General features: G+C 44.0%; 1 protein-coding gene across 1 annotated transcript; it reads left to right on the top strand.

Annotated features, from left to right (window-relative positions):
- Nucleotides 1–16,309: 16,309 nt before the first annotated feature.
- Nucleotides 16,310–17,030, top strand: LOC121760519. Its single transcript, XM_042156176.1, has 2 exons — nt 16,310–16,641; nt 16,742–17,030. Exons 1-2 carry the CDS (start codon nt 16,310–16,312, stop codon nt 17,028–17,030), a joined length of 621 nt encoding a protein of 206 aa, XP_042012110.1.
- Nucleotides 17,031–18,204: the final 1,174 nt, after the last annotated feature.

Here is an 18,204-nt window from a genome sequence, read left to right as displayed (position 1 = left end):
CCGAGTGAACAATCCTAACATCTCTGGTGAGAAATGAGCGACTAAGTGAATCCAACAGTGGTTTAAATGGAGCAATCTTGACAAACTAACACCTTGATCAAGCAAACGCGAAAGAGAAGAAACATAAGCAATTGGCAAATGGATTGACCTCGACCTCGGGTGTGATTGTAGGAAATTTATTCGGTCTAATGCATACATGTAAATATGTGTTTTTGGTTTTGAGTCTTGTTTTTCTTTTTCGTTTTCTTTTTTTTGAAATGAGCAAACCAAGCCTGAAATTGGCCTTATTTTTTCTTTTCTTTTTCTTTATACTTAAGGACAAGTATGTTTTAAGTGTGAGCAGTTTGATAAGGCCTATTTCATGCATCGGTTTATGGGTAAAATGTGTACTACTCATTGGTTTATCGCGCAAAACATGTGTTAATTGTGCAAAAATGCTGATCAAGCAAGTACAATCGGCGGAAAAGTCCAATAAATCAGGGGAGTTGATCAAGGGGAGTAATCAAGAAGTTAGGCAGGAACCTCTGGCTTCCAGAAGAAGGGCACGTGAGGAAATGAGCTGGATATGGCGCACCATTCTGTTATCAAGGACAACGTTCTAGAATGGGACACGTGCTGGCATATGAGACACAAGGACAGAGCTGAATCATGAATCTGTTACTCAAAAGCGTCGACATTCTAGAAGAAAAAGCACGTAGCAATCAATGAGTCGCTCATCCTCAGCGTGAGTGAATATTCCTTGTCAAGATCGTTATCCAGCTGGAGGGCGAGTAGAGCTTATAAATAGAGGATGTGCCATCACAAGAAGGGATCGGATCATTTACTTTCCGTCTAGTTTAGCTTAGTTCAGTTCTCTAGGGGCGAGTAAAGAAGCGCTACAGAATACTTGTTATCTGTCGGCGTATTCTGAAGTTTCCCGCCTAGATTCTTCTCGGTTTTACTTGCTTAGCTTAGTTTAAATTTCTCGTTGTACTGTTCTCAATTTTAGTTTAATCAAAGTAATTTCATTTTCATCCTTGCGTTTACTGTTACGTTTTCACCTGCAATTCACTTGATCTAGTAGTTAAATTTACCTTGATCAAGTCAACAAGTTTAATTCTGCCTAGAGTAAAATCAGTAGTTAAAAACTCCCAAGTTAAAGCGTTGCAGCAGCCAACCCCCTGTTCACTACTCACACACTCGACACATCAACTTCTCTGTGGGATCGACCCCGAACTTGCCGCTTTACTGTTAAAGTAGTGCAAAATTGGGAGTTTACATATTACTTTGGTAGGAAACGAGCGAGACCTAGTTTACATCGATCAAGTGGCAACGACATTTCCTAACTGATCCAATCGGTTATCTTCAATATAACTTGGTCCGAATTCGCGCCCCTCTCATGGTCCTTCCAATGACCTCCAAAATAATCACGCCATCTAAACATTTTCCTTATAGAATTTCATATGGTGTTGGAACTTTTGTTCACCGCTCTATTTTGAAACCATATTGTGGCAATATCTTTCTTACAAAGGTCAAAATTATTCTATGTCAGTTCCACTACATGTATTATTCCCAGTCTCAGAATTTTTTTTTCTTTTTGCAACTCGAAGTTAAGGCAAGCATAGTGCGCCTTTCCTTCACGGGTTTGATCCAACTAATTTTTTTTGTAGTGCTTTAATGAACCTATGAAATCATTGATGTAATTTCGGTATTCCATATCAAGATGTCTTTGAAACATGATCAATACTCCTTCATTGCAAGAAAGGCATAGTCTCAATTTCGTTCAGATATGCATGATGAATATGTCTCTATTAACACACGTGCAGAAAATGATACACCAACCAGAAGCGTCGTATAACCGACAATACAAAACGTTAAATATTTCACATCTACGTACCGCTTGTAACAAGCTGGTAGAAGATCGAATATTATGTTAAGAAGAGAAGTAACTAGCCTTGAGGAGAGAAATATCAAGGAAGGTACATGGATAAAATGACATTCGATGATGTAAAAGACCTATATATATATAACTGTTTGATCGATCGAAATGCTTATTCCGAGTAAGATAAGTAAGCGCAAGGACAAAGACTCAATCATGGTTATGTAATAAAATCATGGGGAAAATCCGAGTACATTCATAGTTTATTCTTGACAAAACAAATTCCATCAACAAGAGAGATTCGTCTGAGAGGTGGCCAGGAAGAGCCGCAAGTTGTAGAGACATTCGAGAGAAAGAACGCGTGATAGCACTGCTGCCGTTACCATCCATGCTACGAAAAAGGAAAATTAAAATCTTTCCTTTAAAGAGTTATTGCGAGGAAACATATATGGAGTCCTACAACATGGAGCAAGGGCAAACGTTAAAAAAAATAATGCGAAGGAGTATTTTATGATATGTTAAGCCACACCCCGATTCTCTCATAATGCTAAACCACAGATGCTTCGGATTCAGATCTCACGTGCGGCTCCTGAAGGGCTTAAAGGCTTGTAACGGGGCTATTGGTTTGTAGTGTATGGGGTAGATGTTCCTAAGGCTTTAAGGTTTAAAAACTTCTACTTTATTTCGATGTGGGGGAACTGTGTGCATTTGGGCTCTTGACTGTTGCTTCTTTTTGGCTGGACGTTTCCTGCTACTGGACTCCAACTGGTCAGTAGCTTCTTTGTGGCTTCACCACCCTTATTTCTTCTTCTTTCTTTGTGGTCAAGTATTTTCCACCATTTTCTTCAACATTTTTTTTATGTGGCTTCGCCACCCTTATTCCTTCTATTTTTTTTGGCCCTGGAATTTCTCCTGGTCGATTTTCTCATTTCCTCTCGATTTCTGTCTCCAGTTGGAATTCTTTGTATGTCCCCCTGGCCAGTCGCCTTCTTGCCTTATGCCTCGCACACACACAGTCTCAGTGGCTAGTGGGTTATATTTGGGCATAGATTTGGCTAGAAAGAGGGGTTCTAAGGGTGGTTTTTATTTTTTTTTATTTTTTTATTTTTATTTTTTTGGGGGGGTTTCCTACTGCCTTCAGGTCTTGCTACACGTGGTCACCTTACCCTGGGCATCATGTAGCAGCCACTATTTTCTTTTCTAATTTGGTGGAAAATGGTTCCACTTAGTCTTATAACTCACCATTTAAGAGGGCTTTTGTATCTGGCTCTAAGGATGGGTTTCTCTCATACTTGCATCATCAACACTGACTAGGAGATACTAAGGGAGGTGGTTTTCTTTGTCTAGCATGTCTTATCTCCCTCAATTCCCCTCACCGTCAGTTTGAGGCAGTTGAGTTTTAAGCCCAATCAATATATAAAAAAACTAGACCTAGACAAACACTAACACAGACCACACATATATACATGTCATACTAGCCATTGCATCCCCCTTCCCGCTTCACAAGTGTCTGCCCTCAGATAAGGCTGTGAAGTGGAAAATGGAAACGGCTAGTATGGCCAACACACAGACACATAAACAAAACAAAAACAAACACACTTAGTATAAAACTTCTCATACTTAGACTATGCAATAAGCTAAGTGGGAGTTAACATGCATACGAAAAGAAAACAAACACATACACAAGCACAAAATTCGCAAACCATGTACTTCTCACACTTAGACTATTGAATAGTCTAAGTGTTGTGAATGGGGTTTAAAATACACATACTACACAAAATTACTCTACTTAAAAAACAACAAAACAACAATTAAAGTAAAAAACTAAAACTGAAAAAGAAAACTAACTGGTCAGTGGGGTGGTCACATATTCCTTATGCTCCTCTGCGGGGCAGGGCTGGCTGCAGGTGGTTCTTTCGGTTCCTCTTCCTTGGATTCAGATTGATTCTCCTTAGATTCTGCCGGTTCATCGGCACCTTCCTTCTCTGGTTCCTCTCCTTCTGTCTCGGTACCCTATGGTTCATCAGACTGGCCTCCATGGCCGCTTGTTCCCGTTCCTTTAACTGTCTTCCCTTTCGCTAACTCCTTCAGAATTTTTTCCACCACATTGGTCAGTCGTGTCAATTCCGCTCTGGCTTGCCGGTTTTCCTCCGATAACTCTGTCACTACTTTTTCCAAGTTTGCCTGCCTCTGAGCTTGCATCTATTCTCCCTGGCCTGCTGTCGCCCGTCCGGTAGGGATAGCCTCTTCTCCCATAGCGTAGAAATGCGGGACTCCCTCCCTAATGTAGACAGTATTTGTTCGGACGAAGAAGGGTGTATCAAACGGGCCAGGAGGATCCACCATATGTGGGGGGGACAGATTGTCAGCCTCAACAACGGTGATATTGTTCCTCACAAAGGCTCCTAGCAAGTGGCACAGAAAAAGATTTCTAGCAGGATGTGTAGCGATGAGATGGCACTGATAGGCGGTCCAAAAACCCAGATGCAATCTCCTCCCGCGCTTGGCGCACCAAAGAAGGTAAAGTTCTGTCATCGACGTCCGGACGACTGATTTCGACTGCCCTAGTAGATTGAAATCAAGATAGAGCTGAACCAGGCGTAGGATGGGGTTGTTGAAATGGATGGAGCGGGATATGGTGGATAAAAATAGCCCTACATCTGGGTGAGTTAGTTCCAAAGTCGATATGGCATCTAGGAATTCCCCTCTCTCTATTCCTCCAGTCCGGCCCTATGGCCTCTTCCAAACTACACATCCCCAATCTGACCGTCCATTCAATCAAACTCATGCTCACCTCTCCTCTGAACAACCTAAAGCTTATTGACTCCACGTCCAAATCGGTAGTAACCTTGAATCTGAAAGTTGTGAAAAATTCCTTCGCTAGCCTAACAGAGATATTCGGATCCCTATTCTCCAATGACCAATCAAATCCCAACGCACGCACATAAGATAGAAAAGGTTCACGGGCATCCAACTCATCGAGGAAAGGAAAATGGAGTACCTTTCCACACTTAACTTGCTTGCTTCCGTCATCCTTATCATCGAAAGCATCTTGGAGCTTTTTGGAGTTAAATAGCTTCATTTCTTCCACCAGTTCATATGTGAGTTCCACTGCCCAGCATTTGTACTTCAATCTCTCCACCGGGGGATGTACCACCAGTTCCCGATGGTTGTGTGGAAGTTGTTGTTCACCATACTCTTCATCCTCTAGGGAGACGTCGCTGTCGGATCCCGACTCTTCACTGGCAGTATATTCGCTGTCGCTCGGTTCCCTTCGGCGTGGTGGGGCTCTCTGATCTGGGTTTGTGATGACAACGCCTGTGTTGACTATGCGTTGCTTCTTGCTGCTCGGCTTCTTTGTCACAGGGGCTTTCCCCTTTCTTTTCCTTTCTTTACGGTATCTGTCCTCACCCTCATCTTCATTCTTTTCCAGTTTCACTTCTCCTGGTATCGAAAGCTCCTCCCAGGCAGTAGGCTGGGTCTCCACGCGGGTATGGGTACTGTCATTTTTGTGCTCGTCGTGACCTACTGACTCAGATGCGAGGTCCAGACCCTCAGCCATCTTATCAGTCTCCTCTCTCTGGTCACTCGGTGTGGAGGTGACCACTTTGGTTACCTTCGAAAGATCATCCAAGTTAGCAGCTGATAAGGACTCCTCCCCAGGTTTTGTAGGAGTAGTCCTTCCTTCTTCGCTCGAAACCTCCACTGCATCCGCTGCTGTGTTTGCTTTCACCTAGTTGGATGTCCATTTCCCTAGGCATCTTTGCGACACTCTCTTCGGCTTCGGCCGTTCTACCTTAGGATCGCTCTTCAACACCAATTTCCTTTTAACCGCCTTCGGTTTCGACACTGGAGGTGCCACTGGCTCTGGCTCTTCTATTCGTACTACGGTCTCATCTTTCTCGATGTATTTATCACTCTCCCCTGCTTATGGCTGGGGAGTTACTAACTCTGGTTCTTCTTCTCTGGTCTGCCTCTCTTCCACCTCGTCTTCTGGCTGGTGGGCTAGGCCTTCTGGGTCGTTCCTTGTACTAGCTTCTTCACCCTCTCCTACTACCTCAGATGTGAGGTCCAGACCCTCAGCTATCTTGGCTGTGCCATCTTCCATCCTGGTCACCTCGTCCAGAAGTGCCTCAAACTCTGCATCTATCATAAGGCCTTGCTTTGTGGCCGTTTCGTTCAAATCTATCTCCTCCCTTTCCAATTCTTGGGGAACGGGTTCCGCTATCGGTGTTCTCTCCGATTCATCTTCTTCCTCCCGGCTCTTCTGCTCCTCGCTTACTTTCCCTTCGCCATCCCCTAGGTCAGAGTCATAGGCAGAAAGAGGGTCAACATCCATTTGTTAAAATTATTGGCTAGTTGGGGAGGGTTTTGTGGATTCTGATGGTGCGGTCGTCGAGGGAGATTTCTTTTCAGGTGGGATTGTTGAGGAAGTCGGAATGGAAGTTGGTGGGTGCACTGTAGGTACTATCGGGGTGGGTTTCTCCAGTTGCGCTCAATTCACGTCCGACTTGGCTAGTGCTTTCAAGGAAACCATCGTTGGAGCCTGAGGAATCGGCCCTTGTGGTTGCGGGATCGGCGGCCGCTCCTCTGTTGGAGGTTGTAATTCTGGGGTTTCATCCCGACGGGTTGAAGGGGGGTTTCTCAGCGGTTTGTTTTCTTGCCATTTTCTTTTTCCCCATGGTTTGAATCGGTGAATTTTTGTGGTAGTGTGGGTGTTGAATCTCGGGAGGAACAGTGGGAATTTTTGGAAGAGAGAATGGAGGTGAGGGTTTGTGAGGTGAAGGGAATAGACGGTTGGCTTATTAGAGTGGAATGAAGCAGTTGAGGGTTTGTAACCGGCTATAGGCGGTTTCCAGGTCATGTCGCTTCGTGTGGGAGACGATTGGGAGCGCTGGCTTCTGATTGGACGTCGCCTGTCCTTTCTCTGCACACGCGCCCTCCCAGTCGCTATCCTTCCTGCAAAAGCTGCGCCAAACACAAATTCAAATATCACCCTATCCTTTTCAACTCTCTCTTAACAATATCCCCCTATTTTCCCAGAATGGTAACAAAGTAAAAAGGACACTTAAATACAATTGGGAGTTTCACCGAATTGGTATTCTCGTGGTCAGTACGTACCCCAAATTAATATTTAAGATCCGGAAAATATTTTTGGATTTTAATTTTTTTAATTGTATTCAAAAATTAACCTTTAACTACCACGTATTTACAATATTTACATTTTACTCTAGGTAATTTGGAATTCTACTTGGTCAGCATATACAAACTTTACTAAAAGGTAACTAGCCTAATGGAACCCAAAATTCCTATCCTACCGGTCAGTATGCAATCTTAGTGTGTGGTTGCAGTGGAATCTCATCCATTACACCCACATCACTATTATCCCTAAACACCTTCAGCCTATGTCCATTTACGATAAAAGGTTCAGAGTTAGGAATACTCCCTGAAATCGCCACTGCTCCATTAGAACGGAGTGCGGTTATGACATAAGGTCCTGTCCACTTCGATTTGAGCTTTCCAGGCATTAGCTTCAACCTCGACTGGAAGAGTAGTACTATTTGGCCAACATGGAGGTCTTTGGTCCTTAGATTTCAGTCATGCCACAATTTAGTTCTCTCTTTATACCACATGGCGGAATCAAAAGATTCTAATCTAAGCTCATCTAACCCCTGTAGCTGCAGCTTCCTTTCCTCCTCACAGGCTTTAGCATCCATATTAACCTGATGTACTGCCCAGTATGCTCGATGTTCGATCCCCACTGGTAAGTGGCACATCTTCCCAAAAATGATTCGGTATGGGGACATCCCTATGGGAGTTTTGTAGGCTGTCCGATACGCCCACAGAGCATCCTCTAACCTCACACTCCAGTCCTTCCTAGAAGGGTTAACAGTTTTTTCCAGAATGTTCTTTATCTCTCGGTTAGAGATCTCCGCTTGACCGTTCGCTTGTGGGTGGTAGGGGCTAGATAATCTATGGTGCACACCGTACTTCTTCATCAAGGCTTTGATAGTGCGGTTACAGAAATGGGTTCCCTGATCGGATATGATGGCCCTTGGAACTCCGAACCGACTGAAAATATTACTCTTGAGGAACTTGGCCACCTCTTTCGCATCACAAGTGCTCGTGGCCTTGGCTCCTACCCACTTAGAGACGTAATCAACTGCGACTAAGATATACAAGTTTCCATAAGATGAGGGAAAATGACACATGAAGTCCATCCCCCATATGTCGAACAGCTCACAAACAATAACCGGTACTTGTGGCATTTCATCTCGTGCAGAGATCCCACCGGTCAGTTGGCAACGTTCACAACTTCTACAGAATTCATAGGCATCTTTGTTGAGAGTTGGCCAATAAAATCCGCTATCCAAGATCTTCTTTGTCGTTTTCTTGGCAGTGCGTAAGTATGTCCCTTTGCTCCTAGTCAGGAACGCATCTTCTTATCACTTGATTTGCTCCTACCTTCCACATGTATGGGTCGTCCCAAAAGTAGTATTTCGCCTCACTCTTGATCTTCATTCTTTGAGCCTTGGTGACATTTGGCACTTCTGGAAGATCTCTTGAAACGAGGTAGTTGTCTAGGTCCACATACCATGGCTCCTGCCCTACTTTTTCTTTCCCTTTTGCTGTTATATCCTGGCCAGTGAGCTTCATCACCTCTTCCCAATCAATTTTTCTAAAGGCAAAAGTCACTTCACACAAGTGTTCCTCTGGAAACCGGTCGTTCACCTCCTCGTTGCTCCCATCTTGCACTATCCTACTCAAATGATCTGCTACCTTATTCTCGACTCCTTTTTTGTCTTCCACCTCCCAATCAAATTCTTGTAGCAGGAGTACCCATCGGATCAAGCGGGGTTTTGATTCTTTCTTGGCAATCAGGTACTTAATGGCCGCATGGTCGGTATAGACGATGACCTTGGATCCTGATAAGTACTGCCGAAACTTTTCGAATGAATACACCACGGCCAACATCTCCGTCTAAGTGGTATCATAATTCCTTTGAGCCTGATTCAATGTTTTAGATGCATAGAAGATCACATACTTTTTTCCTTCGATCTTCTGACCCAGAACAGCTCTCACTGCATAATCGCTGGCATCACACATCACTTCGAAAGGATGGTCCCAGTCAGGAGCCCGGATGATTGGTGCGGATATCAGCCTTTCCTTGAGAGGATTGAAAGCAGCCTTGCACTGTTCATCAAAATTGAACTCCACCTCGTTTTGAAGAAATCTGGTAAGGGGTTTGGCAATTTTGGCGAAGTCCTTAAATCGTCGATAAAATCCTGCATGCCCCAGAAAACCTCTTATTTCCTTCTGGTCAGTAGGGAAAGGCAGTTTGGAAATGACGTCCACTTTGGCTTGATCCACCTGGATACCTCTCTCTGACACCACGTGCCCTAGGACGATCCCTTTTGTGACCTTGAAATGGCACTTTTCAAAGTTCAAGACTAGGCTCTTTGCTTGACACCTCTTCAGAACTACATCCAAGTGATGAAGGCACTTGTCGAAAGAGTCTCCGTAGACTGTAAAGTCATCCATGAATATCTCTATACACTCCTCAATTAGATTGGAAAATATGTTCATCATGCATCGTTGAAATGTACCCGAGCGTTGCACAGACCGAATGGCATGCATCTGTACGCGTAAGTTCCGAATGGCATGCATCTGTACGCGTAAAGTCATCCATGAATATATCTATACACTTCCGAGCCAGTCGCTCCAACATCTGATCGATGAACGGTAGGGGGGAGTGGTCTTTCCTGGTTGCGGCGTTCAGTTTGCGGTAGTCTATGCACATCCGCCAACCAGTGACTAGTCTTGTTGGTATCAGCTCATTCCTCTCATTTTGAACCACTTGAATCCCGGACTTCTTGGGAACCATGTGAATGGGGCTGACCCACTTGCTATCGTGCACCGAATAGATAATTACCAATGACAGCAACTTCAAGATTTCCTTCAATATCTCCTCCCGCATGTTAGGGTTGACCTTCCTTTGCGAGTCTCGATGTGCTTTTGCTCCTTCTTCTAGCCTGATGTGATGCATGCAGACATCGGGGCTTATCCCCACCAAATCTGTAAGGCTCCATCCAATAGCTCTCTTGTTCTTGCTTAGTACAGTCAGTAGTTTTACCTCTTGCTCTTTCGTAAGCCTGCTGCTGATAATCACCGGGTATGAGTCTTCCTACCCTAGGAAGGCATACTTCAGGTTTGCTGGCAGTTTCTTCAATTCAACTTGTGGGGGAAGTATGTCTACGGGTAGAAGGCTCCTTGCAGCATCCCCCTCCTTTTCTAATTCACCATCTGAGAGTTCCTCTCTACTGGCTGGTAGCTGAGCCCCAGCGGCTCCAATAAACTCTGAATTCTGACAAAAATCCTTAATCGCTCCTTCTATCTCTTCCTCAATCAACCATTGGCTACTGATCAGATCGCACCATGCAGCTGCTTCTACATCAGCCTGTCCATATACATCCAATGCTTGGAGTTTTTCCTGCAATAATTCGGTCTCAAGAAATTCTTGGACTAGGGGGTCAATTACATCAACATAGCATAGATTTTCAGAATCGATAGGCATTTTCATGGCCTCATTGATATCAAATGTGAATTTCTCTCCATGAAAATCAATGCAAATTGTCCCCCCAGCCATGTCCACGATTGTCTTAGCTGTTCTAAAAAACGGTCTCCCTAACAATATACCACTAGACTCCCTAGCTTCAGACTCACTCATCTTGATCACATAAAAGTCAGCAGGGTACGTAAAACTATGCACTCTCACCAATACATTTTCTAACACACCCTCAGGATTTATGCATGACCTATCAGTCAGTTGGATTAACACCCTAGTGTTTGACAACTTCACTCCCTTCAACCGGTTATAGACTGATAATGGCATGACATTTATAGATGCTCCCAGGTCACACATTGCATGCTCGATTTTTACATCTCCTATAGTTATAGGTAGAGTGAACATACCTGGATCGGCTCTCTTGGGCGGTAGCTTTTCCTGCACAATTGCTGACGCTATCCCTTCCACCATGATCTTCCCATCTTCCTGGACTTTCCCGGTTATGAACTCTTTGATAAATTTCCCAAGTGGGGGTAGCTTCACGACTTAGAGGAATGGTATGGTGACATCCAGCTTCCCAAAAATCGACAAGTAATCTACTGGGTTCTCCTTCTTCCTCTTAGTCACGAAACGGTAAGGGAATGGTTTTTTTCCATTCGCCTCCTCTACCGGTTCTTCCACAGCCCTTCCAGAGTCTTTCTTGGGCATATTCTGGGCTGGAGCTTCTTTCATGGGTTCTGTTTCTTTAGGAGGGTCTTCCCTGGGAAGTACGCCTTTGGTTTCATCATTTTCCAATGGCGCTTCATCCTAAAAGAACGGATCTTGCATCTGAGGTAGAGGTCGGTTTAGCTCTTCTTCCGAGACGACGTCTCTCAGAAACTTGGTCCCACTAGGCTCTGCACTGGTTTTCTTCGGTTGGGGTCCATCATTTACAGTACCGGATCGCAAGGTGACCTTGCTCACGTTTGCCTTTTCAGGCACATGGACTGTAGACGGGAGTTTCCCTGAATTACCTTTCAATTCACCCATCGAATTTGCCAGCTGGGATAATTGCCTATTCATCATATCCATGTTCGCCTTATGCTCCTTCTGGGCATTCTGCATCCCCTGTTCTACCTCATTATACGACTGCAATTCACATTTGATACCCTGCTGCGAAGCGAGCAGTTCTCCCATCATATCCTCCATAGATCTCCTTGACCTGTTAGGATATTGGGACTGATTCGGTCCTTGGTGTTGGCTATACTGGGGGTTTCGGTTGGGCTGGTAATTCTGGAAGTTTTGCTGGTTCTGGTTAGGTGGGTATTGGTTATACTAGGCAGGAGGGTTGTACTGGTCTTGGTGATATTGATTCTGGTTCTGGCTTTGGAACTGGTTTTGGTTCTGCTGATGTTGGGGACCTTGATTATGATGATTCTGGTAATTTTGGAAGTTTCTCTGGTGGGGTGGTACATAAACATGGTTTGAGTTTTGGTTCTGTAGGTTTTGGTTCTGGGGTTGTTGGTTTCTTCCTGACCAGTTGAATTGGTGATAGGAATTTGTGGGGCCACGGTTGGGATTTTGGTTCGGGTGGGGGTTGTATTGGTTCTATCCGGGACCTTGATTCTGATTTTAGTTTCCATCTCCCAATCGAAAATTTAGGTGGTCCCTCCATGGTGCGTCCTGCTGTCTCCCCGGGATCTAATTCCTACTAGAATTATAGTACCCTGCAGCATTGACTTGCTCCATATTGACGAAGTCAGTCGGCTGATCATAGTTGGGCCCTTGACTTCCCTGGTCTGCACCCTTATAGCTCCCAGTTGGGGAAGGTGGTGGATTGTTCTTCTCGATCGCGCTTAGGAGTGTCTTTTTCAGCTCTTCCATCTTCAAGTCGATTTTCTGCTCTATCTTCTGCTCCTGATCAGTAGACGAAGCACTCACAATCCTTTCTCTGTTGTACTCATCTCTCAAATTGTCGTACTCCTTCTTCACGTTCAGAAGCTTCCCTAGGACCTTTTTCACTTCACTGACCCTCAGTTACGTGAAGCTTCCTCCTGACGACGAGTTTGCCAGATCCTTTGTAGCCTTATTCATCCCCTCATAAAAGATATGATGTATCTCTATATCTGCCATACGATGGTTCGGACATGCATCCAAAAGACTCATATACTTCGACCAATAATCACTCAAGGGTTCGTCGTATCCTTGCTTCACACTGGTTATCTCTCTCTTCAGCGCACTCGTCTTCAATGACGGAAAAAATTCGCCTAAGAAGGCTAACTTGAAATCAGCCCAACTATCAATGGAGTCGGGTGGAAGGCGCATGAACCAGGTGTTGGCCTCCTCTTTTAAGACGAACGGAAAAGCCTTCAATCTGTAGTCATCCTCGGTTGCCCCCGCTGGCCTTCTCTGAGCCTTACAAATCTTACAGAACTCATGAAGGAATTCGTAGGGGCCTTCATAACTCTTCACATAGTACGTGGGTAGAATTGCGATAACATGAGGCTTTACATCACAGGCTGTCTCTCCTGGGGTGACAACTGTAGCTTGCGGCGGTTCTCCTTCGGTATGCGCGTTCAACGATTCGATCTCCGGATCATCATCTACTTGGGCAGCCATCCTCCTTGGGTTTCCTTCCAACTGTAGCATCGGTTCTGGTATTCCTCCTTCTATGGTGTCTTGCTCTTCGTCACTACTCGTGCCTAGGTAAGACAGGGCTGTCGACAGACTAGAACGAGTGGTCACAAGTATAGTCCCTCGCTGGAGTATCTTCGGTCTCCAATGGTTAGGAGCCGAACTGAAATAAATGAAAGAGAACACAATTATGCACATTATATACGCCAAAGTATCACACACAATAATAGTTAATAACGTCATTCATCACCGGCAACGGCGCCATTTAATGAGCTCGGAGGTATGCAGGTGTCATGTAAAGCAAGGATGTATCCTACTAATCACGATAGAAACCCCAGCTAAGCCTGAACCTGGCTATCAATGAAATTCCTCAACCCACTTCGACTGATTAGTATAGTGGAGGTAAGGGTCGAATCCCACAGAGATTATGCGTTTTGGTAATTGTGGTGATATTCTGGAAGGGTTTGGTTAGCTACCACACTTGGGTTGAGATTCTACCTAGACGGGAATTAAAGGGTGTACTCTACTGACTGGGTGGCGTGAAAGTGAACGACATGTGGTTGTTTGCGTGAGAGTGGGGGACAAGGTGTTTTAGGGCCATGTGGAAAGTAGATAGTTACTATAAAAGGCTAACGGAATATCAGAGAATAAAGGTAGTTAGGAGTCTGCATTGTCAGGTCTGTAGGGTACTAGCATAAAAAGCAAAGGACAAAAGAAAAAAAGTAACTAAAAAGTAAAAATGGTCCCAAACTTAGATGTGGATGTTGTCTTCTTCAACAAGAATGCAGAAATCAAACAAACTCAGATCCAATGAATAACATTTGCAGATTAATAACTTCGCAATTCAGATCAACAATTTAGCACCAGAAAATTCGAAGATTAAACTAGTGAAATCAAGAACTACACATACTGGATGACATGCAAGGTGGTAGAATCTTGTAAGCTCAGATCTCGCACTTAATCACTTCAGAAATTTAAATCTAAGCAACTACTTAACTAACAATCACAGATCAAGCAACTTCAAATGAAATCATGCCTTTAACACTCTGAAATCACCGCAACAACTAGATCTAAGCTACCTAGGCAGAATGAAACAGATTCGAACCGAAAGAAATACATAAAAACAACTTCATTGCATAAAAGACGTTTGGATCTAAACGAAACACTTCAAAAGCAAATAGGAACTGAAAGTGCAATAGATCTAACTAAGGAAACAAGTAAAGATTAACTAAGAAAGCAAATAAAGATTGTTTTGCCACTCCGGGTGATGGAACTGCTACGACTACGGAAACAACTGGCTGGAACGATGGAAGGCGAATCTCCGGCAGACTGATGGAACTTCAGGTGATCATGGCTGTGGCGAGGAATGAGAAGATGTAGGACAATGCTGAAGGACTGATCAACCGAGAGAAATTCTAACTAAGAGTGGAAGTTGATGATCTTCGATGATGATTTCCTCTCTCCAAGTGGCTTCCTTTTATAGGGAGGCGTGCCCTTGATTTTTAGGGTAGACTCTTCTCGTGAAATGACTCTTTTGCCCTTATTTCTAATTTATCTTTCCCAGCAATCCTTCTTCTCCATCTCGAGCCTTTTTGGCATGCATCCTGGTCAATATTGCACCTTTCTGGCGCTCTTTTCACCTAAGTTATCCGAACCTTTTCATACTTACTAGAACCCTTTCCCTGCACACTTTAGCAAATGTTTTGCAGATATAATCCAATTAAGCACGTTATACTGACCAGTAACCAAAGCCTAGAATGCGACTTATCACTAAGTTTCGCAATTGTGAGTTTTGGCTTAAAGAGGTAAACTTTCTTGGATACATAGTGACAGCAGAAGGGATCCGGGCGGACACCGCAAAGGTCGAAGCAGTACAACGTTGGCAGTCACCAACGACACCTAGTGAAATTCGGAGTTTCTTAGGATTGGCTGGATATTACCGAAGAATTATTGAGGCATTTTTCCAAAATAGTAAGGCCAATTACCCAACAACTCAAGAAAGGAACTAAGGTTAATTGGACGCCAGAATGTGAAGCAAGTAAATGTTGATCACAACACCAGTTCTAGTCGTGCCAGAACCAAGAACAAATTATGTGGTGTACACAGATGCATCAAGAGGCGGACTAGGATGTGTGCTGATGCAGAATGGTAAGGTGATTTCGTACGCACCTCGCCGACTCAGGCTGCACAAGTTAAAATACCCAACGCACGACCTAGAATTAGCTGCAGTATTACATGCCTTGAAGATTTGGAGAACTCATCTCTACGGAGCTCGAAATCTTCACGGACCACAAAAGCCTCAAGTACTTTTTAGCAGAAAGATTTGGACATGTGGCAACACAGATGGCTCGAACTAGTAACAGATTATGAGTGTGGTATAAATTACCATCCAGAAAAAGCGAACGTAGTGGTAGACGCTTTGAGCAGAAAGACTACGCCCCAATTGGTCACTTTTCTCTCACAGAATGAAGAGCCCATACGTGAGTTGCTAAAATGCAGTTGGAGGTAGTAAGAGCACCGGAGACGGCGGACAATAGAATCGCCACCTTGGTAATAGAACCAGATTTAAGAGCCAGGATCATCGAAGCTCAAGGACGCGATGAAGCATTAGAGAAAGTACGCCTGAAAGTGAAAACGGGGAAGGAAGAAGGTTACCACGAGGAAGCGGATAACGCCCTTACTTTTGAAGGAAGACTATGTGTACCCACTGACGAGGCGCTTAGGAATGAGACCATGAGTGAAGCTCATAAGACGCCATACACTGCCCATCCTGGGAGTACGAAATGTACCAGGACATGAAGAAACAATTCTGGTGGGACGGCATGAAAAGGAGCATAGCGTTGTTTGCCGAGTGATGCCTGGCATGTCAACAGGTGAAGGCTCTACACCAATGGCCATATGGGAAATTGTAATCCCTTGAGATTCCAGAATGGAAATGGGAGCACATTGCAATGGACTTTGTGACGGGACTGCAAAAGTCCCAATGAGGAAATACGGCCATCTGGGTGATTATAGATCACCTCACCAAAAGTGCTCATTTTATACCAATCCGTATCACGTATTGATCAGAGAAGTTGGCTCAGATCTATGTACAGGAGATCATACGCTTGCATGGCGTACCGGTAACGATCACTTCAGATCGTGATTAAAAGTTTACTTCTAGATTTTGGATAAGCCTGCAACGAGAGCTAGGCACCCAATTAAATTTCAGTATCGCATTCCTCCTACAGACGGACGGGCAGTCCGAAAGGACGATCTAGACATTGGAAGATATGTTGAGAGCCGTAGTGCTCGACCGTGGAGGAAACTGGGAGCCAGTACTACCACTTATAAAGTTTGCTTACAACAACAGTTATCAGGCAACTATAAATATGGTCCCGTATGAAACACTTTATGGAAAGAAATGTAGATCACCGCTTTACTGGGATGAAGTCGGCGAGAGAAAGATTCTTGGACCGGACTCTGTGGAAGAGATGATAGAAATTGGCCGACAGATCCGAGAAAGAATCAAGGAAGCTCAAGATAGGCAAAAATCTTACGCAGATGCTCGCAGAACCGATCTACAGTTCAAGGTGGGAGACAAAGTTTTCCTGAAAGTATCTTTGTTAAAAAGAGATAACAAGGTTCGGTGTCAAGGGCAAGCTAAGGTCGAGTTTTATCGGACCCTATGAAATACTGGAAGAATTCAATCCTGTGGCGTACAGGTTGGCACTTCCGCCGAGCTTCGGAAATGTGCACAACATTTTTCATGTATCACAATTGAGAAAATATGTGTTCGACCCCAAACACGTAGTCCACCAAGAAGAAATGGTGTTAGGACCAGATTTGAGCTATGAAGAAAATCCAGAAGCAATCTTGGATCGGAAAGTAAAAGAGTTGAAGAATAAAGCTATTGTAACAGTGAAAGTCCTATGGAAGCATCATGGTCACGAGAAAGCTGCGTGGGAGCTTGAAGACAAAATGAAAGAGAAGTACTTGGAGCTTTTCGAATGACTTAAGCAAAATTTCGGGATGTAACTTTCGTTAAGGAGGGTAGAATGTAATGGCCACAATTTAATTATCGTAACCTTTAGAATAATTATCGAACTACGGAGCGAATACCATTTCCTAATTACTTTGAGTACGAGGAACATACAACCTTTATGTTCAGTTGCTTGATTAATGACTAATATCGATCTAGAAATGAAGAGAAGCGCGAAGTGCGATTAAAGAACGAATATGTGCTCGTTTATTTTGTTAGGTGAATAAATTACAATAGTTACATTTCAAGCTATGTCTTAGCTTACAAAAAACATATAATATTAAAAATAAAAGAAAATAATACATAAGAATGTCAAAGTGAAAACGTCTTGAATCTATTCTTTTACCCGAGCCAAACCACACCACACCGCGACCTTGCCTCTGATCGGCCCGTCGGGCCGAGGGCAGCGGGCCCATGTCGCAGGAGGCCCGTTTTCCAGCCAACCATTTCTTTTCCAACTCTTACAAAATCTAAACAAAGTTAAATAAGCCATTTGAATTACCAAAAGCTAGCAAACAAATTAAGTGAAAGTAAGGGACAATGCCACCTTTTTAATGAAGACCAAGGGATTGCCAAAATAGGCAAGGATAGGTGGCTGCAAGCTCCTGCACTCTCCCCAGCCCTAACCGAAGGCTGCCATGAGGCAAGATCAGCCCTTTACAACTGCAGCAGCCATGCAGATCTCAGTCAACAGCCTGCAACTCTGCACCCCCACCATGTACACCTGCTGCACCTGTTCCTAACAGCCACTTGCACTCCTTGCACATCCAAACAAGTAACCATAATGAAGGTAGTAATTATACTTTAAGAAAGAGATGAATGAAGTAACCGAAAGGAGTAGTAAGGATCACCAACAAGGGATCTCCTGTAATGTTAATACAAAGAGGGTGGACAGCTCATTTATTTCCCTAAAAAGTACACCAATATCTGCCTATTACCCTTTCACACTCATCAAGTTCCCCTTCTACATATTTAAAAAATCTCAGCAACATAGCAGTTAAGTGAGCAAGGGAAATCCAAAGTGCAAATCAGTAACCTCAAGAGCAGAACCTCCCTTCAAGAGGTAACAACACACTTTACCCTTATGACTTTCCCATTCATATAGAGACCTCAAAAACCTAGAACTTCAAATGACATGTTGAATCT

Source organism: Salvia splendens, chromosome 13, assembly GCF_004379255.2.
Source record: "Salvia splendens isolate huo1 chromosome 13, SspV2, whole genome shotgun sequence".
NCBI lineage: Eukaryota > Viridiplantae > Streptophyta > Magnoliopsida > Lamiales > Lamiaceae > Salvia > Salvia splendens.
Note: the sequence above shows the minus strand (reverse complement) of the source record. Positions and strands in the feature narration are given on the sequence as shown.